At 47.0% G+C, this 21,883-nt stretch overlaps 3 protein-coding genes across 9 annotated transcripts in view; 1 reads left to right on the top strand and 2 right to left on the bottom strand.

Moving 5' to 3' along the window:
- RPH3AL (rabphilin 3A like (without C2 domains)) overlaps positions 1-6,882 on the bottom strand; it is a 126,794-nt gene extending 119,912 nt beyond the window's left edge. Inside the window, exon 1 of one of the 5 annotated variants that reach the window (XM_043531322.1) lies at positions 6,771-6,882. The gene's annotated coding sequence lies outside the window, so the exon portion shown is untranslated. Of the gene's footprint in view, positions 1-2,869; positions 3,140-5,496; positions 5,593-6,593; positions 6,720-6,770 lie in introns of those variants that run through there. The other 4 variants (XM_043531319.1, XM_043531321.1, XM_037880620.2 and 1 more) reach the window with 4 other exon arrangements.
- Positions 1-12,231, top strand: part of C17H17orf97 (chromosome 17 C17orf97 homolog) — a 30,451-nt gene extending 18,220 nt beyond the window's left edge. Inside the window, exons 1-3 of one of the 3 annotated variants that reach the window (XM_037880625.2) lie at positions 6,887-7,022; positions 8,010-8,283; positions 11,493-12,231. In XM_037880625.2, the coding sequence (XP_037736553.1) occupies positions 8,049-8,283; positions 11,493-12,022 (765 nt within the window). In that variant the 5' untranslated portion in view covers positions 6,887-7,022; positions 8,010-8,048 and the 3' untranslated portion in view covers positions 12,023-12,231. Of the gene's footprint in view, positions 1-6,886; positions 7,023-7,323; positions 7,379-8,009; positions 8,284-11,492 lie in introns of those variants that run through there. The other 2 variants (XM_037880622.2, XM_043531326.1) reach the window with 2 other exon arrangements.
- Positions 12,232-14,911: 2,680 nt separating this feature from the next.
- Positions 14,912-21,267, bottom strand: RFLNB (refilin B). The gene is made up of 3 exons (XM_037880626.2): positions 20,958-21,267; positions 18,638-18,747; positions 14,912-17,034 (listed from the first exon to the last, which is right to left on the bottom strand). Exons 1-3 carry the CDS (start codon positions 21,144-21,146, stop codon positions 16,704-16,706), a joined length of 630 nt encoding a protein of 209 aa, XP_037736554.1. The 5' UTR covers positions 21,147-21,267; the 3' UTR covers positions 14,912-16,703.
- Positions 21,268-21,883: the final 616 nt, after the last annotated feature.

Below are 21,883 nucleotides of genomic sequence, written 5' to 3'. Positions count from 1 at the left end.
ATTTTTGTTGCCCTTTTCTGAACCTTTTCCAATTCCAATGTCTCTCTTTTGAGATGGGGCGACCACATCTGCATGCAGTTTTCAAGATGTGGGCGTACCATGGATTTATATAGAGGCAATATGATATTTTCAGTCTTATTATCTATCCCTTTCTTAATGATGCCCAACATTTTGTTTGCTTTTTTGGACTGCAACTCCACATTGAGTGGATGTTTTCAAAGAACTATCCACGACTCCAAGATCTCTTTCTTGAGTGGTAACAGCTAATTTAGCCAATCATTTTATATGTATAGTTGGGATGATGTTTTCCAATGTGCATTTCTCTGCATTATTCAACACTGAATTTCATCTGCCATTTTGTTGCCCAGTCACCTAGTTTTGAAAGATCCTTTTGTAGCTCTTCGCAGTCTGCTTGGGACTTAACTATGTTGACTAGTTTTGTGTCATTTGCAAATTTAGCCACATCACTGTTTACCCCTTTTTCCAGATCATTTATGAATATGCTGAACAGAACTGGTCCCCATACAGACCCCTGGAGAACACCACTATTTACCTCTCCATTCTGAAAACTGACCATTTATTCCAAACCTTTGTTTCCTATCTTTTAACCAGTTACCAATCCAAGAGAGGACCTTCACTCTTATCCCATGACTGCTTGCTTTGCTTAAGTAATTCCTAGCAAGCCTAGAAGTACAGTATAATAATACTGTAGTCATTTCCCCCAAAATGACTGAAAGCAGCCTCCCCAACTTTCATTCTGTATCTCCCACAGTCCATTCGCCCCACAATCTTTATCATCATTATAAGCTCTGAAAGCTTCTCCCCCAAACTTTAACCAAAATAATAAACATTTTAACCATGTCCCCCCCACACACTCCTTAGGAGTGTATATTGATAGCACAGTGCAAATACATACCAAGGGTTTGTCTACACTAGAAACGCACTACTGTCGCTTAGACACTCCCTACAGCAATGGAAGGGCTTCTTCCATCACGGTAGTAAATCCACCTCTCCGACTGGCAGTAGCTAGGTCAATGGAAGAATTCTGTTGTCAACCTACTGCTGTCTACACTAGGGCTTAGGTCGGCTTAACCATGTCTCTCAGGGGTTTAAATTTTTCACACCTCTGAGTGATGTAGCTCAGTTGACCTAACTTTCTAACATAGACCAGCCCTAAGATGGCAGGGAACAGATGGACTGAACAAACAGCTCACTGGAGAGAAGTTGTCAGAAAGATGAACCGTCATCTTGCTGTGTGTGCCTACAGCACCAAGCACAACAGAGCCCTGCTCCTGGTTGGAGTCCCCAGACCTTATTGTAATGCACATCAAGCATAACAGCAATAGCCAGTTCTCTGTAGGCCACACAGTCCACAAAACTCTTATATTCTGAGTTATTTTATATCAGATCACCGCAGTTGCTCCTGTTTTCCATTCCCCTTCTCCCCCCCCGCCTTCTGATCCCACAGGGAACTATTAGCTATTGTGCAGCATCAGGAATACCCATCATCAAGAAATCCCTGCTACTGACATTTTGAAACTAGAACAAAACTATTAACTGTTGTCAGAGAACAGCTGCCTGTAGCTCGAGGTCTGTTTTAGGAGACAGCTCCTGGGAGTCTGATTTCATAACAACTTGCCTGAGCACAATGCTTGTTGCCAAACTTTGCATCTAAACAGAGCTGGGAATAGGCATAATTGCTTAGAGCCCTGAGCAGCTCAGGGGGGCCCCCTATTAACTATTAGTATGGTGGGGCAAAATATTCCTGTTTAAGGCCCCCAAATGGGCTAGCATCAGCTCTGCATTGAAGCGTCTCAATCTCCGGAAGTGGGGGAAAGAGAGAGAAGTCAGCAGAATGCAACTCAATCCCCCTTCATGTCAGGGAAGTGAGAGAACATTTTGCTTTTGCTTCAGTAACTACATTGTAAATGCTTTTCACCCAGGTTCACGTCTGGATTAGAGACACAATCAGTTCAGCTTTAAAAAAAAAAAAACCAAAAAAAAATTACAAAAAAACCCCACCCCCCGCTCCCCCTGCAAACAGTTCATATGCCATAAAACCAAATGCAGAGAGATCTAGCATTGAACCAACTCCAGAGTCTATGTAATGATTTATCACCAGGGTTAGAAGCCTTTTAACAGACGGATCCTCATCGCCTCTAATCCTGAACTGCTTGTTGATTCTTTTTTGGGAGCAGGGTGGGAAAGGTCGATTCACCCTTTTGCTTATATCCACGTTAACATGGTGCATAAAAAGAAAAGGAGTACTTGTGGGACCTTAGAGACTAACCAATTTATTTGAGCATAAGCTTTCGTGAGTTACAGCTCACTTCATCGGATGCATACTGTGGAAAATACAGATGTTTTTATACACACAGACCATGAAAAAAAAATAAAAATCGCCCCGCAGCCTGTCTCTGGTTTTGCTCCACCGTCCTAAACTAAACCGCTGTCCCACCCCACCCACCCTGCTTGCTGCAGACAGTGACACTGTCCCAGGAGGCTGGCACACCCTCAGCGATTATTGCCCAGGGTTATTTTGTTTTCTTTTCTGAATTGCGAAGTACAAAAACTTCCTGCAAAAGCGGCTTGAGCCCGAGCCGCTCCCAGTCACCCCATAACAACGAGCACTTTGCACTGGTAGATTTAAATACAACCACATTCCCCCTCCTCAGCAAGCTCCTCTTTTGTGGGGGAGAGGGGGTTGTTTGAAAAATGCCCGCACCCCGTGACCACATCTAACAGGAGCTACTGCTAAGCCTCACCACCAGGCACGCTCTTTGCAAGTGTGGCTGTTGTGTTTGGCGCTCACTGATTGCTTAATTGAAGGCTGGAGGCTGCAAGTAACCACGTCCCCCGACCCTCTTACCGTGCATACACGTTGGTTGCTGCTCCCTTCCCATGCACCCTCGTTGCCCTCTAGCGACAACTGCAAGGAAGCGGGAGTCGGGAGGCAGCGAGATCACGCCAGCCCCGGCTCCGGCCCAGCCAATCAGAGCATCCCAGCAGGAGGCAGCCCCAGGGCTGTGCAGAGTTGGGAGCACGAGCCCAGGCGTTAACTGTCACCGTGCGTGCAGAGTTGGGCCCAGGGGTCACACACTGCTGCGAGAGCATTACGAGGTGCAGATTGCAGCCCTGGGCAAAGCCTCACCTGCTTGCAGGGTGCATGCAGCAGTGTCAGCACTGGAAATTGCATGCGGAGTTGAGCCATGGCTCACTTGCAGAGAAACGCCAGTGCTGGCTGAGTTGGTCATAGTCTACCTTACTTGCTTGGTTTTCTCAAGTTGGGACACTTGAAAAGAAGGGACATGGGAGACTTTGCATGATAATTCGAACCTTTTGCAAAGTGCTTCATCTGCTGGAAATCTGCTTTTAAGTCCTTCCCAAGGAGTCAGACTGGGACCAGTGTTGCCCGTTTCCCCCACTCCTCACATGCCAGTGCCGCTGAAGGGATCTCCTTGCAAAGGAGACTCAGCCCAGCTCTGCCAGCCCCATGCAATGGCATTGGTGCTGCTGCTTGCTCAGTAATAAGGAGGGATGCAGAGCCTGCTGGCAGTCCCTGAACCAGACGGAGTTTTGACCATCACTGGCGGATGGCTTGGAACGTGGTCTCAGTCCTGTTCCTAAGGCACAAGCATTCACATCACAAAAACATCTCATATTTATTTGCTTAGGTGTGCTACACATTTCTTCCCTCACTCCACGAACCATCACTGAAACCCTTTGCTTTGAGATAGGGGGGGAGAAGAGAAATAGGCAGTATTGGGTGAGTCTGACACCCAAAACAATAACATTCAACACAAAATATGATTTTTTTTCAATCATGTTTTTCAGTCTGTCTTTTACCTTGAACTCCCCTGCCAATGGGTGTATGAGAATTTCTTGTTGAAAAGTCAACATTTAATGCACACAGAAATGCCTACCTATCCCTGACTGCTCAGACAGTCTCCACTGACCCTTCTCAGCTCTAAGGCAGGGGAACTGCCAGCCATTCCCTGTGACTCTCTTGCCTGAGCAGCAACACGTCTCTGTGTCCTGCTGCCGGGGGACATCTCTACGTAGGAGTCAGAAGCAGCACTTCCCTGACTCTCCCACCTGGGAATTCACCTATCCCTGGGTCCCAGCAGCACCAAGTCCCCAGCTCCCATTGCCCCAGATCCTCTCTCTGCTCTAGGATCATACATAAAGGGAGTGATCAGTGGCAAGGCTGGTCTACGACCTTAGGCCCCCAAGCTCTCACAAAGGGCTCTGCCCACGTACCCAGCCCTGCAATCTGCAGGAAGGGAAAAACTCATCACAACAGCTCCTCCTGCTGGCGACAAAATCCCATGGCCCACAGCCAGCCCAGAAGAGTTGGCAACAGAGCAAAAATGGCTGCTTCCCCCCCTTGGCTGGCAGAGCTGCCATCTGAACACTCAGCACCCTCCTTAGTCTCCCTCCTGCCCTCCATTCTTCTACACCCCATAAATCTGTCTCCTGCTCCCCCCTCTCTCTCCCTGCCCCTTCTCACAGTGTCCCTGTTGCTCCTCCCAGCTCCTGCATCCAGTCCCCTGAGCCACAGATGATGGAGCGGCACCCATTTCGCCTGTAGGCTGGCTTTAGTCTCACTGAAAATAGGGGGAAGCAGCAGCCAGCTTTACTAAGGGCAGCCTGACTTCCACACATGGCTCGACTGCAGGAAAACAGCGGCCACGTTGCTGGTGTCAGCCCCCTTGACAGTAACAGGAGAAAGCAAACATTCGTAGGCTGGCGCTTTTCAGCAGGTTTTCAGGAGACAGGTAAGACCAAAAAAACCCACGTCGCAAGATTTTTGATAACCTGGTGAGAACTGCCAATACTGCACAGGGGTCATTCCCTAACAGGCCCCACTTCCTTTCTCCAGCTAACTCCTGTGAGGTTGGAGTAGTGGACTGAGCACAGGGCTGGCTGGCCATCAGCACTTCTCTTTCCACCTCTGCCACTGACTCATTGAGTGGCCTCTGTCTCTGGCTACAATACCCTGCTAACACACTTCTGTTTAGTACTGACAATACCTCTCCCTTGTAACACTAGCAATGCCTGAGCCCTTCCTGCTGAGAGCTCCAAGAGTGACTGGTAAACACTTCTGTCACTTTCCAAATGCTAGGGACCAACACTCAGTGCCTGCCAGCATACACACTAGTTAGCTAAGCCCCCCACAAGCCTCTTCATCACTCTCCTTTCCCCCAGAAGGCAAGGCTTTATTCTCCTCTTTTGACAGGTGAAGAAACTGAGGCACAGAGACTAGTTCAAAATAATACTCTACAGTAACACGGTGCACTAAACACATCATTGCAACACATGATTATTGGTCCAATTCTACTCGTATTTGCAAGGGAAGAGAAAACTGAGTAAGACCTAAATTCATGTGGCTTAGCCCGAGATTCTCAGGGAGAAAACCCATGTTAGGTAATGAGTTATAGACAGGAGGATCATTTACTCTCTTAGGACATCAGGAATTATGCATCATTTACAGACCTTTATGGAGATGAATTTCTGGCTCACATGGCAACTTGTGTCACCTCCCGACTTCTCCACATTGCATAAATCATCCCTCTTGCTGACAGGCTGCTGCAAACAGGCTCTTCTCCTCCCTCCCATCCAACCAATTACTCAGCAGAGGGGAGACAAAACAGCCTTCCCAAAGCGCCTGTTAGCAGCAGAGGAGCAGGCAGGCCACACGTAGGAGAGAGTGAGTGCCTGAAAGCCTGCCAAGCTTGCCCCTGGTCACTATACATCTGCTAGGATTGCCTCCAGCATTCGCGTTTGGATACTGTGACTACATGGACCAGGAGGACCTTGGCCCAAGAGCCCTGGACGGGAGGGGAATTTGTGTAGCAAAAGTCCAAGTAGGTGAAGGGAATGATGGGGCGTAGAGAAGCAGAGCTACAGGGTCACTACAGGGCAAGGGGGTGTGGCAGTGGTTAAGAGAGGCTGAGGTTTAACTAACTCGGGTATATGAAAATAGAATCATGATTTTGTAACAGGCATAAAAGGTTTAAAACACCAGGCGATTGGGCAAAGGCTGCAGGAGATCTTTGCAAATGGGACAGGTAGCTGCAGGGTGACAGGCAGCAAACTATAATAACAGAGTTAGTTAGTCCCTGATCCTACAAAGACTTAGGCACAGGCTTCAATTTACACCCGGTATGAGCATGTGGTGACCTTTCCACACTCACAGAGCATAAAATTAAGCCCACGTGCAAATCTCTGCAGGATCAGGGCCACCAACAGAGACTCTATTCAGGTTCTTCTACCACACCCATCACCAGAGTCTATGAACTCCAGTTAGCAAGAGGAATTACAGTGTTTGAGCGTCATCCCTGTGGAGTACTGACCATAAACTCCCTGAACATTAAATCCCACCAAATGGGGGCAAATCCATCCTCATCATGGTATCCACTCATTATACTCCACACCTGAACATAGCCATTATATGAACAACATACCCCCATATCTCAGTGTCTGTACTTTGACCCGTTAACCTTTTACCCCCAATCGGGGAGATTGGAGATTATGTATTCCGTAGGCCACCCGTTCCTAAACCGAATTTCGCACCCCTTGATAATCTGTACCTTATTCCCTGATAACCAGAAACTTCTGTGCTTTAACTCTGTCCCGTTTTCTTTCCACTTCAACGTCATCTCAATACAATTATTAAATCTGTTAAAAGGAAAGGAAAGGAAAACCGGGATTCCGCCGTTCAGCCCGGGGAGACTAATTGTAGCAATGTCACGACTGCTCCCATGTACCGTTTGCACAGGAGCATGAGAGTCACGGACACTAGCCAGCAGAGCGCAGCCCTGTCTGCTCCGGCGAGGGCTAACCAGGGACCCGAGCAAAGGCAGGGCGTTACCGGAGAGCCCCTTCCGTGCCTTCGGAGCAGGCCCGCGCGCTGCTCTCGACCCCGCTGGGGGCCTGCGGGGCTCGGCGCCGCGCCCACAGAGAAGGATGGCAAGTGGCCTGTGACACGAAGCGGTCACCAGCCAGCTCGGACAAGCTCGGTAACAAAGGCCAGGCTCGCCCTGGGCCGTGCAATGGGCTCTGGCGCTGAGGTCGGGCGCGGGTCACACCCGTCAGGGCTGGCGGGCCCCGACCCGGGCCCCTGGGGGCTGTGGTGGGCAGGGCGGCAGGCCCGTCGCCTTGGAGACGGAACAGCCCCTTGACCAGCCGCTGCCGCCCGCGCCCGGCTCGGGGCGGGGCCCGGCGCTCGAGGCGGGGGTCGGGGACGCGCGGACTATTTGTTCTCGCGGAGGGGGCGGGCGCTGAGTCGCTGCCATGGAGACGCGTCCGGAGGGGAGGGGGGGAGCCGGCGGCGCGGACCGGGCCCTGGGGAGAGGCGGTGGCTCCGGGGGGGAAGGTGATCTCCGGCACCCCGGGGGGGGGGAGCGCTGTGAGGGCCGGACTAGGGGTCTGGGGAGCAGGGGCCAGCAGGGACGGGGGGCTATGGGGGAGTAGGGTCGAGGGCAGGGTCTCTGGGGCTCTCTGGAGAATAGGGGTCGGGGGGAGGGACTCTGGGGAGTGGGGGGCTGGGGGCTCTCTGGGGAATTGAATCCAGGGGGTAGGGCCTGGGGAGAACAGGGGTCTCTGGGGGCAGATGCCTGGGGGGTAGAGGCCAGAGCGACATGGACGGGGGGGGGGTAGAGATATAGGAGAGATCACTAGAGAGTAGGATCAAGGGGGCAGGGATTGGGGGGACTGAGGGCTCTGGGGCATAGGGTCCACAGGGCAGGGACTGAGGACTGTGCAGGGGGGCCTCTGGCATCAGGTCCTGGGGGCTCTGGGGAGTAAGATGCAGGGAGGACAGACTTGGGGGAAGGGTGATGCGGGAGGAGATGAACTGAGTGGACTAGGGGGGACTAATTGTAGCAATGGGGGGTGGGGGGGCTGAGGGGGGTTGTGTGGGCCCTCTGCTAGGAAGATGGTGGACTGTGCAGCAGATGAAGGGGGCACCGAAAGGCCCTTCAACAAGTCTTTCCCCCTATTTGCAGGCTCAGCAGTAGCTCGGTGTGACAGCCAGGGTGTGCCCCATGCAGAAGAGCCCAGGATGCAAAGGGGTGCAGAAATTGCTGCCTGGCAAGAAGAGAGGCAAGGCCAGCAGCAAGAAGCTGGCTAAGGGGTTCCTAACCCCTACGCTATCCTCATCCCCACCACAGGCCACAGGCAAGAAGAAGCCAAAGAAGAAGAAAAAGAAAGCAGACCAGGATGACAGTAACTCCAGGAGCAGCGGACCTGGCAGCAGCCCCTCCACCTCTGAGGAGACAGGTTAGCAAAGCTGTGTCATAACAATGGGTGCCAGTGGGCACAGCACCTGAGGGATGGGGGCACAGCCTGCAAGAAGTGGATGGGATGCAGGTGTGCATGGTGGAAAGCAGCTGTCACTGCTCAAAGGCCACACTGCTTCTGGCTATGGTCAGGTTGGCTTTTGCATAACATATTGCTAGCTCCAGTGGGCCCAGTGCTCCAGTGGGCCTAGTGCTCCAGTGCCTTGGACCATCACTTACACCAGCACAGTGAATGGAACATGCTACCAAATGAGAATGGCAGATTTATGCCCTCTTTGCCCGGTGCACGTGACCACACAAAGGGTAAGGTAGTGGAGAATCGAGTCTGTCTCCACTTTGCTGTCCCTGCTGTTTGTGAGGGAAGTGCATTATCACCTTTAGAAGTTATGGGTATAGTTACTGACTGTGCTTACCTATCAGCCAGCATATGTACAGATTGCCTGCTATACCCGTGTGTGTATGTTGGAGGGTGTGAGGCTCTGAATCTCGGGGAAACACCCTACACCCCCATGTTCATCCTTATAATATGATTGTGTGGTATCCAATGCAAAGTTTGTCATGTCGGGTGTCTTCGGAAGGCTTATGATGCACTGAGCATTGTTGTTATAGTAATGTTATAGATTGTAATTTCATGTATATAGTTATGAGGCTGAAAATGTGTCCTCATGGCTTAAAACAAGCCCAGGCAAAACTCTCCAGGAACAGAGAGGCAGTTCACACCTCATCATGGCATGTAAGGGACAAACCCAGCCTAGCCTCACAGGAACAAAGGACACTGGCCTAGGAAACAACAAAGGACCTGTTGGACTCTTGAGTGCGTAACCCCGCTTCCCTTGGTCAGTTTGGGACTACGATGAGGTAATGCTCTCCTGACCCTGAAGGGAGGGGGCAAAGCCAAGAGGGAAGAAAGAACATGATAAAAGGGAGATGTTTGCCATGCTCTTCCTCCTCCATCTACAGACATCACCACCAAGCGCTGAAGCACTGATCAAAGTGGAAAGCCTGGCTGAAGAGCAACCAGCCAGCCTGTGCTGAGAAGCATCTAAGTTTGTAAGGGCACTGAAAGTGTTAAGATCTGCTTAGAATGCATTCTGCTTTTATTTCATTTGACCAAATCTGACTTCTTGTACTTTAACTTATAATCACTGAAAATCTCTCTTTGTAGTTAATAAATGTGTTTGTTTATTCTACCTGAAAGAGTGCGTTTGGTTTGAAGCATGTCAGAAACTCCCCTTGGGATAACAAGCCTGGTACATATCAATTTCTTTGTTAAATTGATGAACTCATATAAGTTTGCAGCGTCCAGCAGGCATAACTGGATACTGCAAGAGGGAGATTCCTAGGGTTGTGTCTGGGACCGGAGATATTGGTTAGTGTCATTCAGTTGCATAATCCAAGCAGTTTATGTGCCAGAGGCTGTGCGTGAACAGCCCAGGAGTGGGGGTTCTCACAGCAGAGTAGGGTAACGCTGGCTCCCAGAGTCGAGGATTGGAGTGACCCAGCAGATCATCGGTCCAGATAACACCACTTTTGGTGCGTACTTTTTGGAATGGGTAGCTATAAATACAGAAGCACACACAGTCTTGAGCTGAGATTGGCTCTATTTACGTACCTGTTCATAGTGTAGAAAACTACTATTATACTGGGATAATTAGACATCCTTTTTCTCTACAGTGCAATCATAGGAAAAAAAGAAGAGATTGGCTGCTGTAGATCCCAGGAAATAAATCTGGGCTTTTGGTGAGAAGGAATCTTGTGCATTTTAGAACCTCCACCTAGAATTATAGACTGTTAGTACTTCTTGCTGTAGCCTTTGCTTTTATTTTTTTTAAACAAATGGTTTATTGGAAGGTTTCAGAGTAGCAGCCATGTTAATCTGTATTTGCAAAAAGAAAAGGAGTACTTGTGGCACCTTAGAGACTAACAAATTTATTTGAGCTCAAATCAATTTGTTAGTCTCTAAGGTGCCACAAGTACTCCTTTTCTTTTTGGTTTATTGGAAGTACATGTAGCTCCCTCATGTGGACTGTAGGAGGCATAGGACATCTGTCTGAGAGTAGGTAGTTTCACAAAACTGTAGCAAGATTTGAGGTAGCTGGATATATTTTAGATTTTCTTTCACAGAGCTGAACTGCAGTTGGTTGAATGTTCAACATTTAATTGATGCAAGTCAAAATTTATCTAACCTCTAATGAACAGTATTTGGCTTGCTGGTACATCAACAGAGTGGGGGTTAATTTCAAAACTTCTTAACTGGGGAGGTTTTCTTCAATCATGTAAAGAAACAGAACTATTCAGTTCAGTACAATTGTAGAACGCCTGTTAAAATTATGTCAGGCATCTTATTAAAATAACATTACTCACACTATTAAAACATCAGGGATTTAAAAAAAATCTGACTGTTTTGTGAAGTTAAACTTTAGAAGGGAGCAGGATTAATTTATTACAATGACAAAAGTTAGTTACTATAACCATTGGTGGAAGCTGAGGCCTAAATGGAGCAAGACTTTAAAAAATAGCTCTAGCACAGATTGCAAGAGAAATTTTTCTCAGTGGTATCATTTCACTAGCTCTTTAACTGGAGAGACAAATTAAAACTGAAATTAATCCTAGTTGTAGCAGGTAACAAACTCTCAATCTGATTTTTTGAGGGAGGATTTATGAAAACTGTCTCTCGTTTAGGACTGTAAACTTTTTGGCACAGGGACCATCTCATTTCCCTGGTTGGCAGAGCATTAAAAGCCTGAGGTGGTGTTCAAATAATGGCCAGAATTTCTCATTTCAATTTCTGCCATTCTTTTAACTCAAATGTTTAACATTCACATTGGAAAAAATACAACACTAAAGTGCACACAACTACTTTACAAAAACGCAATAGTCATACTGGTCCAATGGACATGATGCTTGTATCAAAGTGTTATGAGTACGTATTCCTAAGTACATTTTATATGAGTACAGTTGTTCTATAAATGGCATCAGTCATTGAGCTAAATACATATTTCCCCTCAACAATGAGCTTTTATGTGATAGATATTTTGTTAATAAATCTGGTTTCTTGACAGTGAGTCTGTGCTATGTTTAATGATTTTTTTATCTGTAACTTTCTCATTACCATGTGAACAGTAAAGCCAGAGGTGACAGTGATGCCATATAAGCTCTCTGCTAATATAATATTTATCATTGCAACAGATAAACATCACAGCAAAAGCAAGAAGCATCAGACCCTCTCTGCTCAGTTACTTGAAATACTAAGCCTCAGGAACGATCGTGACCCAGCACAAGGTGCTGTAAAGGGGATTCACATTGATGCAGAAATTAATAAGCTTTTATTATCAGCTTCCACTACTTCAGGCTCTACCCAAACAGAGCAGGACATTTCTGATCAGATCAATGAGAGCCTTCGATGGGATGGGATTCTTGAAGATCCTGCTGCTGAGGAAGAAAGACTGCGTATCTATAAACTGAACAGAAGGAAACGCTATGGGTTATATGTCCAGCAACAGCTACCCACAGAGCCACGTCTGACTCTCAAGCATTTCCCATTACTTCAAAACAAAGATCCATACACAAATAGTGGTCAGACAGCATGTCAAAAGGATCGCTCCAGTTCTTATTTTCAGGAAAATAAAGATGAAGAGGTCATGAATGCTGAGCTAGCTACAAAAGTGTCTGAACTGCAACCAGCAGCATTACCAAATATTTCTCAGGAAGTTGTGTAAACCAGTATTGTTCTCTATTTTATATCTGTATTTAAAACAGTAACGGCAACAAAACCATTACTTTTAAACTTTGTATATACCTTTGTTCACGGCCACGTTGTTAGTGGGATTAATTCCCCATACTAACATGGTATTCTGTTTACTTCTGCCAGACCTTTTATAAAACACTACATAGAAAGTGGACAATAAAACAATTATTTTGATGGTTTTATTAAAGGTTCTCTACATCCTACAACTCTGCCCTCAAGTACCCTCTTACTGCTTATATGTTATTCATAAATAGTAGTGTCCTACTGGATTATCTCATTGCTTTTCAAACATGAATGCATTAAACCTCACAGTACCTCAGTGAAGTGGGCAGGTGTTAGCCCATGTTGCAGATGGGGAAACTGAGGCAGTAAGTAGCTAAGTGATTTGATACTGTGCATAGAGGGTAACCGACATGCAGATAGGCTTACCTAAGGTCACATACAGTGCAGAATCAGGATTAAAATCCAGGTCTCAGTGCCTGCTTTGCTCTCTAACTGCTAGACAATACTACTTTCTTCTGTTACAAAAACGTATTGTATTGTTCCGTGAACTTGGAGATTTAAATCAGAAACAAAGTGTACTAAATTGAAAAGTGCCCTTTTCTCAAGTGACAGGATTGTCCTTGTCAGTATCGTGATTGCTGCAGCAACGTGCATCGGTGACAAAAATGAACTAAAAAAAAAAAATTAGTCTTTCACTTAATAGGCTTCCCTGCCCAATCCATCAGCCTCTCAGATGCCCTTGCTTTTCATCACACACAGTAATGTCTTTCATACAAACTCCCTCAGAATACTTTTACAATATTAGAATATTTTAAAATAGCCAAGGGCAGACAAAAGGAGATGTTCTGGGGAAAAAAAGACCAAGCATCTGAAAGGAGAGAGACAAGAAGTTCTCGTAACTTCCCTCCACCTGCTCAGAAATATGTTCCTTTGATTTTAAAACACTTCTTAAACCCTGTTTGCATGCATTGGTCTTTTCTAACAACTATTGTCTTATATGCATAGGACTCCTCTGTTTTCTGTAATATTTTATCACTGAATGATCTTCTAATCCTATTGCCTTTAATTGGCTGCATGCCACTGGCACTTTTGCAATGGCAGGTTGGTTCTTTATAAATATATTCCGTTTCAAGACTAGATTCCAACGTCATTATTTGAAAACCAAGCGCTTTTGCAAAGGGGTGGACAAATGAGCAGCAAAAAAAGTAAACAAAAAACTCTATTAGGAATTAAAGAATTGGTATTTTGTTGCATCAGTTCCTACCCTTCTATTGATATTAAAAATAAAATCCATAAGCCTGGAAATTCAGAAGCATTTAACAAGACAGTAGGCATCCAGACACATAAGTTCTCTGACAAGAACAGCTTGTCACAAATCAAAATTTTTTTTTTTTTAATATATAATAAATTCTAGTAACTTTTTATATACCGTGCCCATCACTGTGGCATCTGAGCACCTGAACTCTCCCCCCCACTTGTAAATCCACAATCAAAAGAGAGTTTTGTCTGTTTAAATACTAAGTTCATTTGAAAACAACAACTGCTTTGTTTGCAGTATGTGCCAAAATACATATCAGAAACCAGAACTAGCTCATTAGGAATAAAATGGTACCAGATGTGAAATACATGCCGTGGAGAGGATTTCCAATGGTCTTAAAAGCACTTCTTCAAGTGTCTTACTAAACTCATGAAGCCATAGCATTTGTATTATATTTTTATAGGGAATTTTATACTTGATATGGCTTATTAGAGAATTTAGCAACAATCAAGTCTGATAAAAGAAACAGAAGATCTAAGATCAGTTGAATATATTAAGTCTTTAGTTCTCAGTAAATCATGTAATAAATGATATCTAACTCTTCCACATAGTACTTACCCACTAATTTCAGTAATAACTCCCAGCCAGCCAGAGTTAACGCAGTAGAGATGAACCAGCCATTTGTGACTCTAGTTTGCATTCAAGACCAAACAACCACCAATAAGGCTTGAATTAAAAAGAGACTTCCCTACAATTATGGTTTTCATATAATTTATTACTAGTTAAATGAGAAAAAGCAAATTGAAACTTTGTTTTTTTTGGGGAGGAATCATGTCACAGAGAGCAGAACATATTGGATCTTGCACAGTGAGAACCAAGGTGTTGCAATATAGTGACCTGAATTTTTTAAAAAGCATCTTCTATCAGTTACCATCTTTTTAAAGAGGAACATCAATAAATCTGTGTTTTTAAAGCATGTGTTGTGTCCTAGACCATAGTGTAAGAGTTAACTCGGAACAGGTCATGGTTACAATTTTAAAATAAAACTTCTCTCCAAAATCTTGTAATAAACTCAGGGGAAAAGTGATAGTGGAGTAAACCAGGCATCCATTCTAGTCCAGTATCGTGTCTCCTACAGTGGCAGGAGGAAAGTACAAACTAGCAATAATGGAATAACCTGTCCAACGGAGAAGTTATGTTTGAAACCCCTACACACAGAGGGTGGCTTATGCCCTGTCATAAGTGCACTTTTGGCAAACGTTAAGGAATGGTCTTAGTGGGAATGTAATGAGCATTTCTTAAATAGTACAGACTAGATTCAATGCATTGGTACTAGGCTATGCTACTCATGTTGGTAGTTCTGGCCCTGATTCACATCCCAGGCAGTTCCAATAGCTTCAGTGGGGTCAAAGGTCTTGTCAGAATTCCAGGACCCATAGTCTCTTATGGGGATAGCTATTTAAACTCAGCATTCCAAGTCTCCCTTGGAAATGTTTTAGCACATCTGGGTTTGTGGGCAGGAAACAAAGAAACTACTGATTCAAGGGAATAAACAGGTACAAAAAAACCCAAAAAATCCCCTCTTCCATTACACTTTCAGTCTCTTGAATCATTTCAGCTCACACTAGTACCACATTGCAGAATATACCTCTACACAGGCCATTTGTGACACCTGCCGGATCTATTTTACTGCAGTCCCAATAATAATCTCCAGCTAGAACACATTCTACATTCCTTGCTCTCCACTGATGACATTTTCCCTTGTCCCTATGCCCTGCATAAGTCCCCTTTTGAGAGGTGGTCTTGGGCTGTTGCTCTACAGGGGATGAATTTTGTCCCATGTGAGTTTGGGGAGATATATATAAAAACAGACAAGAGCCAGCTTCTATGGAACATCCACAATACCAGTACTACACCAACAAAGAGTATAAGCCACATCTTCAAAAGCACCCACTTTCCATGCTGCTCTCCTCTCTTTCAACAAAGAAACAACAATTCTGGAGATTTAGAAAGCCACATGTTCTGGTTGGTCAAAGTGCATGATAGACAAAGACAATGTTAAGGTGCAGGTTATTCTGAAGTGATTATTCTCACCACCTCTCTCCTGCCCACTCCCCAACCCCCAGTGATCTCCAGTTGAAATGCACTCTGGTTTGTTACTGCAGGGCTACTCAGGAAGCTCCGGGTATGGAAGACCTCCCTTGCCCCAGTGGAATCATCAACACCATCAGATCGAAAACTTAGACAGAATAATGATCTTTGTGAAGTCCAACAGGGAAAGCACAGGCATAGCTGTGGATCTAGCCAGTTGACAGTTCTGCATTCCCTTTGTCGCAGTGCCTTCCTTGGCAAGTCACTCCCACATACCCCTAGGTGATGCTGCTGGATTCCCAGGTTTCTGCTTCCACCTTATGACTTCCACCCTGTGGATTTCCTAACATTTTTCCACTGTTGCAGCTCCCCTTGAGTGAGAAACAGTGCCAGCATTAGCACATAACAGATACTAGTGGTTTGAAACTAGCGGATGTCTACACTTGGATTTCCAAAATTAATTACCCCTCAGAGATAATTTTCTGCGTAATAGTCTTCACAAGTTACAGTACAGTGCGGGCAAATTCTAGTATCTGCTGCACTGACAAATAGTTGCACAAGTTTGAGGCTGGGTTAACTAACTGAAAAGTATACAAGATCTTCTGTAAGATTAGGGGAGCCTGAAGAAAGATAACCCAGTTCCTTCTATGCCTACCCAAATGCAATTTAACTCTTGCTCTAATCAAAACTCCTCCCCCCCCCCGCCTTAAAGGAACATCTTTAAAAACAGGCATGAATTAGATTAAAAAACATCTGTTTAAATATAAAATTCTGGATTTCCCATCAGCTAGCCTATGCCAAAGGATGTCAGCACTTTCTGCTTTACCAAGGTCCTGTGACCAAAGCTGACATTAATTATGGCTCTCTGTTTACAAATCGCTGAATTATCTGCTAAATTTTCTGCAGCAAGAGAATTGTCATTGGTTTTACACATCAGCATGAAGAATCTTACATTTTTCCACTGTCCCAGACTCTCCCTTATCTGTGAAAGAGCAATTAACTTTTCCTCTTTGGAAACATTTCCCTTATTTTCACCTGAATACTGCAATGTGGGAGCAGGGAAGGAAATCAGCAGCTCTAAAGGAGGATAAACTGATATCTTGAAAAGCTAAATTCCCCTAGAAAATTAAATGCAGGCCATTTTGAATTTATGAGCTAGGACAGAGGTAGCGACAGGTAAGTTTCCCTTAGAGTGACTGGGCAATTAGGGTTTTTTTTTACCCACTTTAGCTAGTGGAGAGTTAGTACAGTACAGTAGAAAGGGACTAGGATGGATCATAGCAAGAGAGACAGATGTCAGTCAGCAGCCATCCAGGAGGTAATCGTTCCCAGGGTATTCTGCAGACTCCAGCTCTATGCTGGACAAGAACCGCCGCATGGACTTCCTGCAGTTGTAATCCAGAGTGGTGGTGTACACAGTTTTGGTGTGCTTTGGGTAGACAATGGTGGTGCTGGTGAAACGCAGAGGCTTGTTCCGAGGCTCAAAGTGGACCTCGACTTTGTAACTGCGCCATGTGCAATCAGGGATGCAGACGACCGTTTGGCTGCACGAGGAAACGCCTAACCCCACCGGCATATAGACATCATCGATGAAGTGCTTGTCTGAGTCATACTTCACTGAGGAGGTGTACCTGAAACACAGAAGAGAGACCCTAGTGTGAATCTCACTTTGCTCCAGCAGCCAGTGCTCACTGGGAGATGTAGCTAGCCAAAGACACTACGGGAGGCAGGGTGATCTCCTAGCTAGGGCACTGGACTAGAACTCGATGGGTTCCATTCCCAGCTCTGCAATATGACCTCAGGCTAGCCACTTCCTCTCTCCGGGCCTCAGTTTCCTCATCTGTAAAATGGGGCTGACAATCCTGATCTCCTTTGTCAAGTGCTTTGAGATCCACGGATGAAAAGTGCCGGATAAACACTAGGATTCCTAGTCCAAAGGCTTTTTTATTTAAAATATACACATCTTCCCACTGATATCTCTTTCCATTTAGGGGAAGAGGAAAACCACCTTCTGTTTGTAGCACGCCTGGCGTTTTCATTGTTTGTCCAAGCACAATCTCTAGGCAGGATCTCCTTTTCTATTGGAATTTCCAGAAATGCCATCAGTTTAACCATCTTCTTAGCCTGGTGGGGCCTAGACAACCATTTTCAGACTCTGGCAGCACAGCCAGGCACCTAGATCCATATTTAGACTCCCTGTGGCCTGATTTTCATAATTGTCGACCCCTTGGAGCTTCCATGGAAGCAGATGCTGTTTTCTGCATTCTTATCCATCACGGATCTTGTGGGAGTTCTTTATCCTTCCCCATCCTTGGGGTCATCAGCCAAGGCAAATGCAATTATACCCACTTGTTTCCATGAGAAAACCCACCATGGACTCGACTGGCAGAAAATAATACAATTAGTGTATTGAGCATTTCTGATGTGGAAATTAATATCAGGAATGTCTGGGTTTGTCATATGAGATGGGACTTGAAGCCTGTGTGTACCGAAAAAGATTTTTCCCTCTGCTACACACCAGGCCTGATCCTGCATGGTACCAAGCATCAATTCCAACCTCAGGATTGGGTCCTTTGTCAACACTAGTGAAAATTTTTTAAATCCTCTATCTATCAGCATGCTGTTTGAGCGATACAATTGTTCTACTTATGCCTATAGAAAGGGAAACTTTGTTCCTTTTTACTGCAAAATTATGTCCAAAGGAACAATTCACATGCTATGAACTAAGGCAGTGTATTAAAAAAATTCCACATCTCAAAATATTAGTTTTTCCCTCCAGTTCACAGGATTACCTCTTGCTGATAAGTTAGAACCTTCTGCTATAAAACCATCAGCTTAAGAAAGTGGAATTCCTTTCTGCTAATAAAACAACCCTTTAGAAAGCTACTCCCTTTGAAGATCTTTGCTCCTGATTACCTTTCAAGTGATTAAACAGAACCCAAGATTTAGCAGCTGTACAATGAACTAAGAAGCATAATAAAGAGACACGGGAAGCCTTCCCTTGAAAATTCTTCTAGGAGGTGGTTAAAGGAAACAGAACATTCCTTTGCAAAGGGCTGGTTGAAGGCAGAAGTGGAGGAATGTACTGGCGGGGTGGAACTGAGCTTGAATCTCGGGCACAAATTGATAAATCCTATTGCTCCTTTGCACAGTACCTCTGTTAAACCTTTACTGCTTCCTATGCCCCTGGGAAGGGGAAGTTTAAACACTAACTGATTGTAACACTGTATTTACCTTATTTCCTTTGGTGGCAGAGGGTCAAACTCAACTCCTTCGCCAAAGGATAAAGGGCATAACCTCGCAGGGCAGCTGGAGAGCAGAGGGTTGGGGGAGAACACAGCATTCTGCAAAAGTGCAAAGAGAGCGCCTTTAATATAGCAATTCGGTACAATCCCAAGAGGGGATGTTTATTTAGTCACCCCCTAAGTCAAGGACAAGGTTAACATTACCCAAAACAGACATATCTGTAAATGACTGACAGTTCCATGGACTTCCATGGAGACCCACAGATTTACACAATAGGTTTGCCTGGTACTTCTGGGGCATTCATACAGAGAAAGTCCTTCCCCACCATGAGGGGCTGGAGTCAGTACATCCTCCATGGATAGTATGGTGTCACTGCTTCGGGGATTTATGTTTGGGTTTTTTTTATCATTAATATTTTGAAAAGTGTGTATGAAACCTCTCAGCACTGGATTCATCCGTCAATTCTGTACATAAATTGCAACAGAAACCTTCATGGGTTATTAAATTGCATGAACTTCCGAAGAGCCTTCCCAGCTTCCTATTTCCCAAGCTCAGCTGCATCCAGTATGTACGTGCACTGCAGGAAAGGGGGAACTCTTTCTAGCTTGGGGTTTCTCAGGAGTGAAGAAGTCCCACGTCTGGTCCCTTATGGGACCATATGAACTGTGAGATGCTTTCCCTTCTGCCAAGGCCCCCCAGCTGGGAAGGAGGAGAACGGTCACATGCTGAGGCTAGCACAGCACCTCCAAGCAGGCGAATTCTGCTTTTCTTTAATACAGCTTTGGAAATGCTCCTTTAAGACCCCTGGACATTACGAGAATCTTATTGTTTGATCTTTGGCATGTCTAAGCTGTTCTCCCTTTTCCCATCTTAACAAACACATCTTTGATCTAGGTAAGCCAGTGAGGTATCCGTTATCTACAATAAAAGACCTGATTTTCAGAGGTACTGAGCACCCCAAACTCCAAGTGAAATTAGTGAGATGCGGGTACTCAGCACCTTTGAAAAAAAATCAGCCCCCAGAAGTCAGCCCCCAGAGCCCAGGCTGGTATTCTAAGGGCACTATCCTGCTGATGCCACTTTGCGGCTTTCACTCCGGCAAGACCCGAGCGTGTGACAGACCTTTAAAAAGGCCTGGTGGAAAACAACTCTAGACAGTCTGAGTGCAAGAGTGACAGGCCGTATGGAATTCCTGTCTCAGGCAGAAAGCTGGGAGGTGTTGTAAATGAATAACTCAGTTTCATGATTCTACAGTTCCGCCACCAGCCACTGTTATTGATGTCTGTACTTCCATCATGCCAAGAGTGTGCTGGGCACTTTGTGGGTACAGCCCCTGCACAGATAAATTAAACAGTAAAGCAGCAGCAGTTCTGGGTGAAGGGGAGGGGAAATCAGATCAGTTGTTTTCGACCTCTCTCTTGTCCAGGTGCATTCTTCCAGGTGAAAATCTGTACCAGTTCTAACTGTAACGCTGATGCGACTGAGTTTTTAAATGTAGGCTCAGGGCTTGGATGGATGCCGTTTTGTGTGATTTGAGACGAAAATCTAAATAAAAACAATCTACAGCCAGCTAAACAACCCAGCCTTTCCTTTACAATTTATTCATGGCAGACACCTGCCCCCTGCCCTCTGGCTTCGGGAGACGTTACCAAAAGATGCGCAAACCGTTCCGGAGAGGCGCTGACTGTCAGCAAAGGGATCACGCTTTCCAGCAGCTGCTGCGCCGCCAGCCAGAGGGGAGAGAACTGGCCGAGGGCATCTCTGCACACCACAAGCAGACGAGACACAAGAGGATTTGTGAGCTCGCCTGTGTTTCTGTCTACTCTGCCGAGCAGGAGAGCCAAAGAATTGCATCGCTCCGCAGGTAGGACCCGCATCTTTGCGGAGAGGGGACAGGCGGAGGGGGAAGGTGTGCGCACCGGGATCCCCAGAACCAGCCACTTTTTGTGCTGCCCTCACCCACATTCGGTCACACCGGGAGGTGCAGCCACTGCGAAGGGTGAAGCAGGGACGAGCCCTGCTGCGGATGCACTATCATCCGGAAGGGAAACTTTCACAGCCCGAACCTAGCACCCCCAGCACACCCCCGGGCATGCACCGATACGCCTCGGCGACCCCCAGCAAAGATGCCTGCCCGGGCAGCCCGAGTCCCGCTGCCCCGTGCATGCAGCCATACGCCCCCCGGCAGCCCCGGGTCCCTGCCCCGTGCACGCAGCCATGCGCCCCCTGGCAGCCCCGGGCACGCACCCCCAACTCAGTGCCCGCCCAGCGCCCCGAGCGGCACTGCCCCGGACCGTGCAATACTCACCGGCGGCGCCTGGCCCGCGGCGTCCGGCTCGGGCAGCCCGGGGGGCGCAGCGCGCTCGGAGCCGGCGGCCAGCAGCCAGTGGCTGGGGCTGGGCGGCAGGCCGGAGTCGGGGCTGTCCAGCACCCGCTCGCCGCGCCGCTTCCTGTCCAGCGGCTCGGGCCCCTCGGGCAGCGCCAGCGTCCCCACCATGGCCCGGCCCGGCAGCACTGGCCGCGCTCCCGGCTCGCCGGCTCCTGGGCAGCAGGGCCCGCCCCCGGGCGCGGGGATTGGAGCGGGCGGGGCCGGGAGTCCCACCCCTCCGCCCCGTCCGGCTGTAAGGAGAGGGCTGGGGCACCAGCCTGGGAAGGGGGCGGGGGACCCTGCCCCTCTGAAATCCCCAGGCGCCGCCTCCAGAACATGCCAGCACTGGGGCAGGGGGTTCTCACCCAGCCCTGAGGTTCTGGTTGTTTCGGTCCTACAGCGAGCCTGCTTCGCCTCTGCTTTACGTGTCTCCGGGGCAGCACATGGAGACAAAAATGCCAGTTATTGAGGGGGCCCTATTATGGGCTAAACAGCGCTCTCCCTTCTCTAGCGCCTTGCAGGTAAGGTTCTCAGAGCAGGTCACACACCTACTTTAAGCCTCACAACAGCAGGGAAGTAGCATTACCACCCTTTCACAGGTAGGGAAACGGAGGCACGGACCGGCAGAGTCACTTGCCCTAGGTTACCCAGCAGACCAGTGGTCGAGACTCATGCATACTACTCTGTAGCACCCAGCTCTCCTCTGTCCCACTCCAGCTGAGCTAAGACACCACTCTGCTCTGTGACTCTCAGGTTGTTATATGTTATTAAATTTGCAAGGAATTCTGCTTGACTGGACTTTAGGAATAAGGGGTGAAACCCTGGCCCCACCGAAGTCAATGGCAAAGCTCCCAGTGACTTCAACG

Source organism: Chelonia mydas, chromosome 17 (assembly GCF_015237465.2).
Source record: "Chelonia mydas isolate rCheMyd1 chromosome 17, rCheMyd1.pri.v2, whole genome shotgun sequence".
NCBI classification, from domain to species: Eukaryota; Metazoa; Chordata; order Testudines; family Cheloniidae; genus Chelonia; species Chelonia mydas.
Note: the sequence above shows the minus strand (reverse complement) of the source record. Positions and strands in the feature narration are given on the sequence as shown.